The sequence below is a fragment of the Odocoileus virginianus genome, chromosome 9, assembly GCF_023699985.2.
Source record: "Odocoileus virginianus isolate 20LAN1187 ecotype Illinois chromosome 9, Ovbor_1.2, whole genome shotgun sequence".
Lineage (NCBI taxonomy): Eukaryota > Metazoa > Chordata > Mammalia > Artiodactyla > Cervidae > Odocoileus > Odocoileus virginianus.
Window position 1 is genome coordinate 18660377 of NC_069682.1, and position 12548 is coordinate 18672924.

At 37.4% G+C, this 12548-nt stretch overlaps 1 protein-coding gene across 1 annotated transcript in view; it reads left to right on the forward strand.

Annotated features, from left to right (window-relative positions):
• The window catches only part of MALRD1 (MAM and LDL receptor class A domain containing 1), a 518391-nt gene that overhangs the window by 211409 nt on the left and 294434 nt on the right, over positions 1 to 12548 (forward strand). The window contains exon 26 of the mRNA XM_020872693.2: positions 9941 to 10188. Coding sequence (XP_020728352.2) covers positions 9941 to 10188 — 248 coding nt within the window. The remainder of the gene's footprint in view (positions 1 to 9940; positions 10189 to 12548) is intronic.

Sequence of the window (12548 nt, forward strand, 5' to 3'; positions counted from 1 at the left end):
TCTTCACATCAGATGACCAAAGTATTGGAGTTTCAGCTTCAGCATCAGTCCTTCCAGTGAATATTCAGGACTGACCTCCTTTAGGATGGACTGGTTGGATCTCCTTGCAATCCAAGGGACTCTCAAGAGTCTTCTCTAACACCACAGTTCAGAAGCATTACTTCTTTGGCACTCAGCTTTCTTTATAGTCCAACTCTGACATCCATACATGACTACTAGAAAAATCATAGCTTTGACTAGACAGACCTTTGTTAGCAAAGCTTTTTAATATGTTGTCTAGGTTGGTCACAGTTCCTCCAAGGAGTAAGTCTCTTTTAATTTCATGGCTGAAGCCCACCATCTGCAGTGATTTTGGAGTCCAAAAAAATGAAGTCTGTCACTGTTTCCATTTTTTCCCCATCTATTTGCAATGAAGTAATGGGACCAGATGCCATGATCTTAGTTTTCTGAATGTTGAGCTTTAAGCCAACTTTTTCACTCTCCCCTTTCACTTCCATCAAGAGGCTCTTTAGTTCTTCTTCACTTTCTGCCATAAGGGTGGTGTCATCAGCAAAGCAAATCCGCTGTATATATACGTATATCCCTTTTGTTGAACTTCCTTCCCATTTAGGTCACCATAGAGCATTGAATAGAGTTTCCTGTTCTATGCAGTAGGTTCTCATTAGTTACCTATTTTATATACTGTTGTGTATATATGTCAACCCCAACTCATCTGGCCCCCTTTTTCCCCCCTTTGTCCATATTTTTGTTCTCTACATCTGTATCTCTATTTCTGCTTTGTAAATAGGTTCATCTGTACCATTTTTCTAGCTGGTTTGTTCTTAATTAGGATTTGTGAACCTTGCTGTGTGCATTATCAGCAGTGTAGTATTCTAAAGTTGTTCATAGTTCTAAATAAGCAAGTAAAAAGTTTCCTTAGTTAAATAAGTTGGGAATAGACTTCATTGTATAGAGTTTCTATATTGTGGGAATTCATGGAGCTTTTAATATGCTAGTGTATTTTGAAATCTCTCAGTGAGCGATATGACTTGTAAGATTGATCATATTATGTCTCTTGGCAACTGTGAAGAGTGTACCTTCCTTTGTGCAGCAAATTGATAACTTTCATAATTCAGATGAACAGAGTTAAAGAATGCTGAACGATGTCTTGCCACCTCAAGAAGAATCAAGCCAAACTGGATGACTGCCATCTTCATGGAGCTCCCTACCCTAGAGAAGAAATCTCCTGGAGCATTTCCTTATAGACACATGTATTTTCTTACCCTGCATTATTTTTTTTTTTTTTTCAGCCTCTACCCCCAGCCACTGTGTGCCTCATTATAATGCGGAATACTGGTTCAAGGGGTTGTATCATATTATTCTTAAACTCATAGTTCTGCTACTTACTGGATAATACTAAGCAAAGTATTTTAACTTGAACTCTAGCTTTCTCTTTGACCAAAATAAGCATAATAACTATTATACAGAGACGTGGGAATTAAGCATAATAATATGTATAAAGAAAATGCTCAGGCCCTGATATGTTCTGATGGACATGTGGACATATGTTCAATAGAGCCCTGTTTCCAGGCTGTTTCCCATTTTCTTAAATGTGCTTTATTGATAGAATGTGCTCAATAAATACTCATTCCAAAGAATACATGCACCTCAATATTCATAGCAGCATTATTTACAATTGCCAAGATATGGAAGCAACCTAAGTCTCCATCAACAGATGAATGGATGAAGAAGGTGGTGTGTGTGTGTGTATGTGTACACATACATACATTATAATATCACTCAGCCATAAAAAGAATGAGATTTTGCCATTTGCAACAATATGGATGGACTTGGTGGGATTATGCTAAATGAAATAAGTCAGAGAAAGACAAATCTCTATGATATAACTTACATGTGAATTCTAAAAAACACAACAAATTAGTGAATAATACAAAAAAGAAGCAGACTCACAGATACAGAGAATAACCTAGTTATTACCAGTAGGGAGAAGAGGCAGGAGGGGAGAGGTAATATAGGTAATATATGGGTTAGGAATTAAGAAGTACAAACTACTATGTATAATATAAGCTCCAAGGATATATTATGCAACACATGGAAAACACCCAATATTTTATAATAACTATAAATGGAGTATAACCTTTGAAATTTTTGAATCACTATATTGTACACCTGTAACATATTGTACAGCAACTATACTTCAATTTAAAATAATTAAAATGTATATGAAGGGGACAAATGAATATAATGCTATTTTAATTTTAGAGATTTGATGGTAAGATCTTACAAGGCATGTTCTTTCAAAACTATGCACATTTTAAATGAAACTGATATTTTACACTTATAAGGATATTGATCCGTGGAAAAATAATAGCATTTTGAAAGGGAAAAACAGTTTGATGGATGACACAGCTGTAGACAAAGATGAACATGTTCCTCCTGAGGGCACACCTGCTTGGCACTGACATTAATTGCCCCATGAAATGCCAGGAATTGGCATCTGCACAGAAGACTATTTGTTGCTTGTCTCACCTGGCACCGATGGGAAATAGTAGAAAATGAAAGGATGAGTTGCTCCTCCTTACCATAGTGATGTGAAATTCAAACAGCTTTTAGGCCTGCTTGTGTTTTCTCCACCAACATTTTAGAATTAAACTTTCTAAGGAAACATCTTCAAACCTATAGTAAGTATCAAAAGCAGAAATATGATTTACATTATAGAGATTCATGTAGCAGTATTTTATTTGTTTTTTTTTTTTAAACAAATCTGTCTTTAGCAATGCACATCATTTCCTTATACAAGTGGCAGTTTTAGATGCTGGTCCATATGGAAATCTGGTCCTCATGGGTTGCTAAATTTTCTAATGTAAGGGCAACTGAATTAGTTACTTCATTTATATTCTTAACCAAGACAAGAGTTCAGGTTATAAACAAGACAGTGAGTTGGGGTTCATTATTATTTTAGTGAGATTTACTTCTTAGTCCTTTGAGAGAATACCTGGGAGAACTTTAGTATTCTGAACTAAAACTTTTATCTGACCTGTGTTAACAGTAAGAATACCTCCATAAATAAAAAAAGTTTTTTTTTAAAGATGTGTTTTATTTCTTTGACTGTGCTGTGTCGCTCGTGTGATCTTATTCCCTGAGGATTGAACGGCCCCAGCAATGAAAGTACTGAGCCCTAACCACTGGACTGTCAGGGAATTCCCTAAAAAAAAACACAGTTTAGATGCCTTGGAAGTTCTTAAAGAATCCCATGTAATAAAATAGATTGTTCATCTAGGAATTTCAGTGATTTCTGCCAGGATATTGACCTGCCCTCCTCTTTGCTGAGAGTTTTGGCAGCAGAATCATTCCTACTCTCATTTTGATAAAATCACCTAAATATATTTGAGCAGTTGTTCAAATGTGCTGTCTTTAAGAGAAAAATCTTTGTCTAAATATACCTTGACATGTTGCAACTTACCTTCTTCTCAAGTATTTTTAGTTTTGAACATCAGCTTACATATAATTATGATCTTAGATTTTCGCTTTCACTTTGTAATTTTCACATAGGACTTAATAAAGAAGTACTGTTGACAAGTAATTATAAACAATACATTTTCTTATTGTCCAATTAATCACTCATTGGTTTTATGCTACAGCATATGAATTTAATTTAAATAATGTGAAAAGTGTCCTAAACATATGTTTATAAGATATTGCACTTAGTAATACGTTCTCAGTTTTATAACATCTTTACTAACATTGTTAGTGTTATCATTTACCGGAAGAATCGTAAAAAGCTGTTTGTGTATTCCCAGTATCAGGTTCTGTATGTGAGGAGCTCAGAAATTGCTGACAACCTATTACGTTGTTGTTGTACAGTTGCTCAGTCGTGTCCGACTCTTGCGACCCCATGGTCAGCAGCACATCAAGCTTCCCTGTCCTTCACTGTCTCCTGGAGTTTGCTCAAACTCATGTCCATTGAGTTGGTGATGCCATCCAACCATCTGTCATCTCCTTCTTCTCCTGCCTTCAGTTTTTCCCAGCATTAGGGTCTTTTCTAACAAGTTGGCTCTTCGCATTAGGTGGCCAAAGTATTGGAGCTTCAGCTTCAGCATCAGCCCTTCCAATGAATATTCAGAGTTGATTTCCTTTAGAATTGACTGGTTTGATCTCCTTGCTGTCCAAGGGACTCTCAAGAGTCTTTTGCAGCACCACAGTTCAAAAGCATCAATTCTTCGGTGTCAGCCTTCTTTATCATTTAGCAGCAGAATTGTAAAAAGGTGTTAGTGCAATTCCCACTATCTGGTTCTGTATGTGAGGAGCTCAGAAATTGCCAGCAACCTACTGTCTTAATTACAAGTAAAAGTATGAACAGACTGAAAAATGAACAACTCTTGTTGCATCCATAGGGCTTCCCCAATAGCTCAGTTGGTAAATAATCTGCCTGCAATGCAGGAGACCCGGTTCAATTCCTGGGTCAGGAAGATTCCCTGGAGAAGGGATAAGCCACCCACTCCAGTATTCTTGGGCTTCCCTTGTGTCTCAGCTGGTAAAGAATCTGCCTTCAATGCGGGAAACCTGGATTCGATCCCTGGGTTGGGAAGATCTCCTGGCGAAGAGAAAGACTACCCACCCCAGTATTCTGGTCTGGAGAATTCTATGGACTATATAGTCCATGGTGTTGCCAAGAGTTGGACACTACTGAGCAACTTTCACTTCAGTTCAGTCACTCAGTCGTGTCCGACTTTTTGCGACCCCATGGACTGCAGCACGCCAGGCCTCCCTATCCATCACCAACTCCTGCAGTTTACTCAAACTCATGTCCACTAAGTCATTGATGCCATCCAGCCATCTCAACCTCTGCTGTCCCCTTCTCCTCCTGCCTTCAATCTTTCCCAGCATCAGAGTCTTTTCAGATGAGTCAGTTCTTCACATCAGATGGCCAAAGTATTGGAGTTTCAGCTTCAGATCAGTCCTTCCAATGAATATTCAGGACTGATTTCCTTTGGGATGGTCTGGTTGGATCTCCTTGCAGTCCAAGGGACTCTCAAGAATCTCCAACACCACAGTTCAAAAGCATCAATTCTTCAGCATTCAGCTTTCTTTATAGTCCAACTCTCACATCCATACATGACTACTGGAAAAACCATAGCTTTGACTATACGGACCTTTGTTGGCAAAGTAATGTTTCTGCTTTTTAATATGCTGTCTAGGTTGGTCATAACTTTTCTTCTAAGGAGCACACATCTTTTAATTTCATGGCTGCAGTCACCATCTGCAGTGATTTTGAGCCCAAGGAAATAAAGTCTCTCACTGTTTCCACTGTTTCCCCATCTATTTTCCATGAAGTGATTGGGCCAGATGCCATGATCTTACTTTTCTGAATGTTGAGTTTTAAGCCAGTTCTTTCACTCTCACTTTCATCAAGAGACTCTTAAGTTCTTTGCTTTCTGCCATAAGGGTGGTGTTATCTGCATATCTGAGGTTATTGATGTTTCTCCCAGCAATCTTTATTCCAGCTTGTGCTTCCTCCAGCCCAGCATTTCTCATTATGTACTCTGCATATAAGTTAAATAAGCAGGGTGACAATATCACCTCACTTCACTTGCTTCCATAAGAGAGGGGAGGACATAGCACAAAAGCTGTCCTCAAGATTGGAAAGATAGACAGTCTGTACAGAGAGTCAGAATTTATCAGAGCAGAGACTCGCAAGCAGTAGCCACTTCAGAAATCAGTTGCTAGGGTAGGAAAACCTGAGTGATATTGATGAGTTGCTGGAGGCTCAATGTGGCCAAGCCTGAGTGTTAAAAACTATAGGGGAACACAGCCACAGGGCTCCCCCACCCCACCCCCTGCCCAGTACTGTGAGATTTATCTCCAGAAGTTCAGCCAGGTTCCCACATTACATATTAGAGAAAAAAGAATCCCCTCCTTCTTCCAGCAGGAGGAGGGATAAAGGAACCATTTTGAAATTCACCAAAGCACTTGATTCTTCTTAACAAGTCCTGTCATTGGGGGAAGCTATTATTAGTTAACCAGAGCCTGTATTGCTGGGGTATTATCAGAGCTTAACTGATAGGGGGAGGGGCAATAATGCTAGCTTCCTCTAGGAATCCTGTTCTGCCTAAGAAGTGAGGGGGAAAGAAATCCTGAGAACACTTGTGAAGTTCAGTCCTGAGTCATAGGTTCACTAAAAGAGACCCAAGTATAGGACCATAGAACACTTTCCCTCCCCCCATACTCACCACCACATTACTAAAGGCCTGCTTCTGTGAAAGTGAAGTCAGTCTGTCATATCTGACTCTTTGCAGCCCCATGGACTGTAGCCTTACAGGCTCCTCTGTCCATGGGATTCTCCAGGCAAGAACACAGGAGTGGGTTGCCATTTCCTTCTCCAGGGGATCTTCCTGACAGAGGGATCAAACTCAGGTCTCCCGTGTTGCAGGCAGATTCTTTACCGTCTCAACCACCAGGGAATCTCAGGGCCTACTTATAGCAGTTCCTTTTACCTGGTGCATCATGTCTGGCTACCAAGAAAAAATTACTAAGGCATACTAAAAGGCAAAAATACAATCTGAAGAAACAGAACAAGCATCACAACTAGACATGGCAGGGATGTTGGAATTATCAGACTAAGAATTTTAAACAATGATGATTTATATTCTAAGGCCTCTAGTAGGTAAAACAGATAGCATGCAAGAACAGATGTAAGTCCTAAAAAGGACCAAAAAGAAATGATGGTGATCAAAAACACTGTAACAGAAATGGTGTCTTGATTGATTGAATAGTAGCCTGAATGTGGCTGAGGGGAGAGATCTGAGCTAGAGGGTATATTAATAGAAGTCTCCCAAACTGAAAAGCAAAGTGAATGAAGACTGAGAAAAACAGAACAGAATGTTGGGGGACTCTGGGACAACTATCAAAGATGTGACTGATGGGACTAGCTAAAGGAAAAGAAAGAAAGGAACAGAAGAAATGTTTGAAGCAATAATGACTGAGAAGTTTGCCACACCTATGCTATCTATGGGGTCGCACAGAGTCGGACACGACTGCAGTGACTTAGCAGCAGCAGCAGCATGGTACATAAAAATCACAGATACAGGAAGCTCAGGAAATATGATTCTGGATAAATGTCCAAAAACTCTACACGTGGGCTTAACTTTTAACACTACGGAAAGTCAAAGGTAAAGTAAAGTTTCTGAAGGAAGTCAGAGGGAAAAATACCTTACTTGTATACAAATAAAGGTAAAAATTAATACAACTTCTCTGCAGAAACAGTGCAAGATAGAAGAAAGTGGAATGACATTTAAAGTGTTGTAAGAAAAAAAAAAAAAACTGATGTAGAATTCTGTACCCTGCGAATTTATCCTTTAAATGAGGAAGCTATAGACTTTCTCAGACAAACAATAAGAGCATCTGTTGCTAGTAGACTTGCCTTGCAAGAAATGTTACAATGACTTTTTGAGAGAAAAAAATGATCTGAAATTCAGAGCTATATAAAGAAAGGAGTATCAGAGGAGCAATAAGTGAAGGTAAAATAGAAAACATTTTTTTCTTTTTATAGCAGATAGTTTGTTCAAAATAATAAAAAGCAACAATGTATTACATATGCTTATGTATTTCTTGTGTATATCTATATATATGTATGTGTGTATATATACATATGTTTTGTTGTTTAATCGCTAAGTTGTGTCTGATTCTTTGTGACGCCTTGGACTGTAGGCCCACCAGGATCCTCTGTCCATGGGATTTCCCAGGAAGGAATACTGGAGTGGGTTGCCATTTTCTTTTCCAATACGTGTGCTTATCTTTGTGAAATTAATGACAGCAGTAATACAAGGAATGAAAATGAGGAATTAGGGTTATTTTGTTATTATAAGCTATTCACATCACCCTTGAAGTGGTATAGTGTTATTTAAAAGTTGTCTTGGATTAGTTGCAAATGTATGATGTAGACTCTAGGGCAACCAGAAAAAAGCAAAAAAAAAGAAGAAAAAAAAAAAAAAGGATAGCCTGTATTTTAAAAGAGAAGAAAAAAAGAAATGAAGCCTGGAGTGCTGCAGCCCATGGGGTCATGGAGAGTTGGATGTCAGAGTGACTGAAGAGCGACAACTGTCAGAGATGCTTAGATTTGGCAGAAAACCAACAAGGACATAGTTGAACTCAATAATTGTTACTGTTCTGGAAATGAAAGAAAAACTTAAGCAATGTTCATAATAAATATTTTTAGAATACCTGAGGGACAGTTGGTATTAAATAACAGATTTAGTTTCTGTGACTTATTATAATCATTGCAGTGTTAACCTTATTTTTTTCACTTCACAATTTTATGATCTCTAAGATGAGTAGACATTAAAAAAATAATTATGATGATGAGTAATTTTTGCTTCAGGCAGTATTTCCCATGCCAAACTGTGTTGAAAAATAATGAACTTCCTAAATTCCCTACCAAGAGCTGAGAAGCAAAGAGGAGAAGAGAGAAGAAATAAGTTACTTTGATCAAATAGGTGTTTGGAGGAGAAAATGTGTATAATACTAACATTTTCCCATGGATTTTGACCCTGGGATCAGATTGGTGAAGAAATAAACTTATATACATCTTTAGTTTGTTACATATCTATTTGGAACAAACTAAAATATTCTACTTTAATGTTTCTTTCAGGATAATATTGTTAGGTTTTGAATATTGCATGATGTGGCAAGATTACTGTAATTTTTTTGGTATTTTTTAATTGAAGTATAGTTGATTTACAATGTTGTGTTAATTACTGCTGTGCAGCAAGGTGATTCAGTTTATACATATATATACACATTATTTTTTGTATTCTTTGCCATTATAGTTTATCATACAATATTGAATATAATCCTCATGCTATACAGTAGGACCTTGTTGTTTATTCATTCTCTATATAAAAGCTTACATAAGATTACTATAATTTTTTGCTTTTTTAAATTTCATTTATTTATTCAGCAAATTAAACAGTTTTTTGCCAGGCAGTGGGAAAATAACAATGAACAAAACTGAGCAAATTCTCTCCTTCATGAAACATGCATTCTGCTGAGTGATGAGTGAGGGAAGACCAAAAAAATAAAATAAATAGGTAAAGATATATTAGGAAAGTGCCAACAATAAAAATAAAGAAGTAAAGCAGGAGAGAGTTGAGTATAGGAGATTTTGATACACCAGTAAATAAGGATCCACTGACAAGGTGATATTCAAATACAGATCTGATAGAAATGAGTGGCCAGGTCATATGGACATTTGGGAAAGAATCCTGGCAGACAGCAGACGAATGGATAAGGAAGCTGTGGTACATATACACCATGGAATATTACTCAGCCATTAAAAATAATTCATTTGAATCAGTTCTAATGAGATGGATGAAACTGGAGCCCATCATACAGAGTGAAGTAAGCCAGAAAGATAAAGAACATTACAGCATACTAACACATATATATGGAATTTAGAAAGATGGTAATGATAACCCTATATGCAAAATAGAAAAAGAGACTCAGATGTACAGAACAGACTTTTGGACTCTGTGGGAGAAGGCGAGGGTGGGATGTTTTGAGAGAACAGCATGTATATTATCTATAGTGAAACAGATCACCAGCCCAGGTTGGATGCATGAGACAAGTGCTCGGGCCTGGTGCACTGGGAAGACCCAGAGGAATCGGGTGGAAAGGGAGGTGGGAGGGGGGATCGGGATGGGGAATACATGTAACTCCATGGCTGATTCATGTCAGTGTATGACAAAACCCACTGCAATATTGTGAAGTAATTAGCCTCCAACTAATAAAAATAAATGGAAAAAAAAAAGAATCCTGACAGAGAGAGGAGCAAGTTCAAAGGTCCCTAGACATGAGAGTGCTTTATAAAATGTGATTTTGGATTGCATGCTTTATCTGCTAATTTCCTTTTTCTCTTCACCGTAAATTGGAAAATGTTTTCCAGGTGCCTCCAGTGGGCGCTGTGATTTTGAGTTTGATCTTTGTTCCTGGGAGCAGGAGCAGGATGATGACTTTGACTGGAATCCGAAGGCGAGCAATGTCCCTGCTACAGGCACAGAGCCAGCAGCTGATCACACCTTGGGAAATTCATCTGGCCATTACATCTTTATAAAGAGCTTGTTCCCTCAGCAGCCCATGAGGGCAGCCAGAATTTCAAGTCCAGTCATAAGCAGGAGAAGCAAAAACTGTAAGGTATGGAGAAAAAATTAAAACAAATATTATAAGCAACTTCTGATAGAGTCAAAAACAGAAAACAGAATGGACAGAACCAGACCAAAAAGTGAATTTGAGTGGACTCAACTTGGAATTTTGTGAGAGGCAGAAAGTGAAGATGAAAGGGAAGGTTTGTTAGAAGTGTTGGAAGAATTTATCCTATGGATAAGTTCCATAGACAAGGAATCTTGGTATCCATTGGGGAAATGTCATGGTTATTATCCATAATTGTGGGTGAAAGTGAAAGAAAGTGTTAGTCACTCAGTCGTGTCCGACTCTTTGCAACCCCATGGACTGTAACCCACCAGACTCCTCTGTCCATGGAATTCTCCAGGCAAGAATACTGGATTGGGTTGCCGTTTCCTTCTCCAGGTGATCTTCCCAACCCAGGGATTGAACATGTGTCTCTGCATTGCAGGCAGATTCTCTACTGTCTGAGCCATCTAGAACAAAGTAAAATATCAGTTGTGTCCACTTAAGGAACTTGGCACTCATTGGAATTATGGGAATTTCACCATAAGGAAGAGAATTAAACAGCGAGAAATAGCATATAGTTAAATATTTCCAAGAACTAATATTAGTCATAGTTGACACAATGATAAAATGGTTGGACATCTTCACAGAAAATTAAAGACTGAAGTTGACCCTTTAAAAGGTAGAATTTCTAGATTAGGAAAAAATGGTTTGGCCATTATCCTGTGGAAATTTGAAGAAAATGTTTATAGAGTGTTAAAAATATAAGTAGAGTTGTTTGGATCTTCATATGATGACTATGCATTTGCAAGGTCCTTCACTTTCCTTTATTATTTGTGTGATTGTCTGTTTTTTTATTCCCCAAGGGATTTGAGCCAGCTAGGCTGGAAGCTAAATTTAGCTTTACATATAAATTAAGCACTCAGAAATTACTTCATGGCATCTTTTTATAAGAGGTTAATGTGTGAATAAATGTACCCTTTATGACAAAAAATACAGTCTCCATAAGCTGTGAACACATGTATTCAGACTGGTGTATTCCTCAATGTCTGAACACTGAAAAGAAAACAAATTATATCCAGAAAGTTGCTAGCTGATCACAGAATCAAACTGGGAGGCATGATTTAAATCTTTATTATCTTCATATTGTCATATTCTTGTATATCTGTTTCCACAACACAGAGAGCCTTAACTCCAGAAGGAGGCTTGTTAAATCTTTGCTCATGAGCTCTCCAGCTGAACCTGTATTTACTACAGGTGTTTATTCCTCTGTCTTATACTGACCAGCCTTCACATCCTACCACTGTCCCAGCCCAGTCATGTTAAAACTTTAGTTTGTCTTAGGAGCTTTTCTTGCTCAGTTTAAGTTGATTTCATAGTTTAACACTCAGAGTAATATCTCTCTTCTCTCTTTAGGCACACTTGATAGATTTTCTGCAAGAAAGTGACATGGTCAAAGTTTGAGAGACATAACTCGGCAGTCCCTAATGGATGTAATGAAAAAATACACAATTAAACTTTAATTAGTTTGGTAAAAATTTTGTTTTAAAAAAGCAAAGAAGTCGAACTGAAATTTTGTATACTTCATGTTTAATTTTTAATTAACTTTCCAAGACTAGAACTGATTTTCTCATTTCAGAATGTCTATGAATATACAGATTTATAGATATAGACACAGCATATATAAAATCCAGTGTTCTGGGGTTTTATTTTCAAGAAAGTATCAAGTAATTTGGAAGACAACAGAAAGAAGATTTCTTAGCTTTTCTATTTAGACTTCCTCTAAGAATGTTCAATAGATTTTTTCTTTTCATACTGTAGTAACTAAGGGTTTCATTTATCTCTATTTTTGCCTGGTCCCAGAACTATAGTTCCCACTGTTTTAAACATCTGTGCGAGAATAATGAAGTATGCCTAGGAGAAATGTCAAAAAATTAATGATGAATGGTTCATTTTATGAATATTTATGATATAGACTGTATACAAAGAAGTAAAGAAAAGTCATGCTGGAAATGATTGGGACTCTTAGATATAAAAAATTTGTTTATCAGGTGAGCAGAAGTGACCTCCCAAATTTTCATGAAAATCCTTTCTGTCACTTGACCTTGTGGAATACCTTCAGGCAGAAAAAAACCAAATTGGAGATTTTTCTCCCTTCTGAGGGATGGGTGGAATACAGAGAAGTATGCAGACGTAGACTGATGAGTATAGAGAGCAAACCTCTGAGTAACTGAAATTTCTGGTGAAGATGCCTCCTTAAAAGAATTCAGTACTTGACAAAAATCTGTACTTGATAAAAACCTATTTGCTCATGTTGCCCTGTGATTAGGTTACATTGTCATCAAGTATTCTCTGTAAAAATGGAG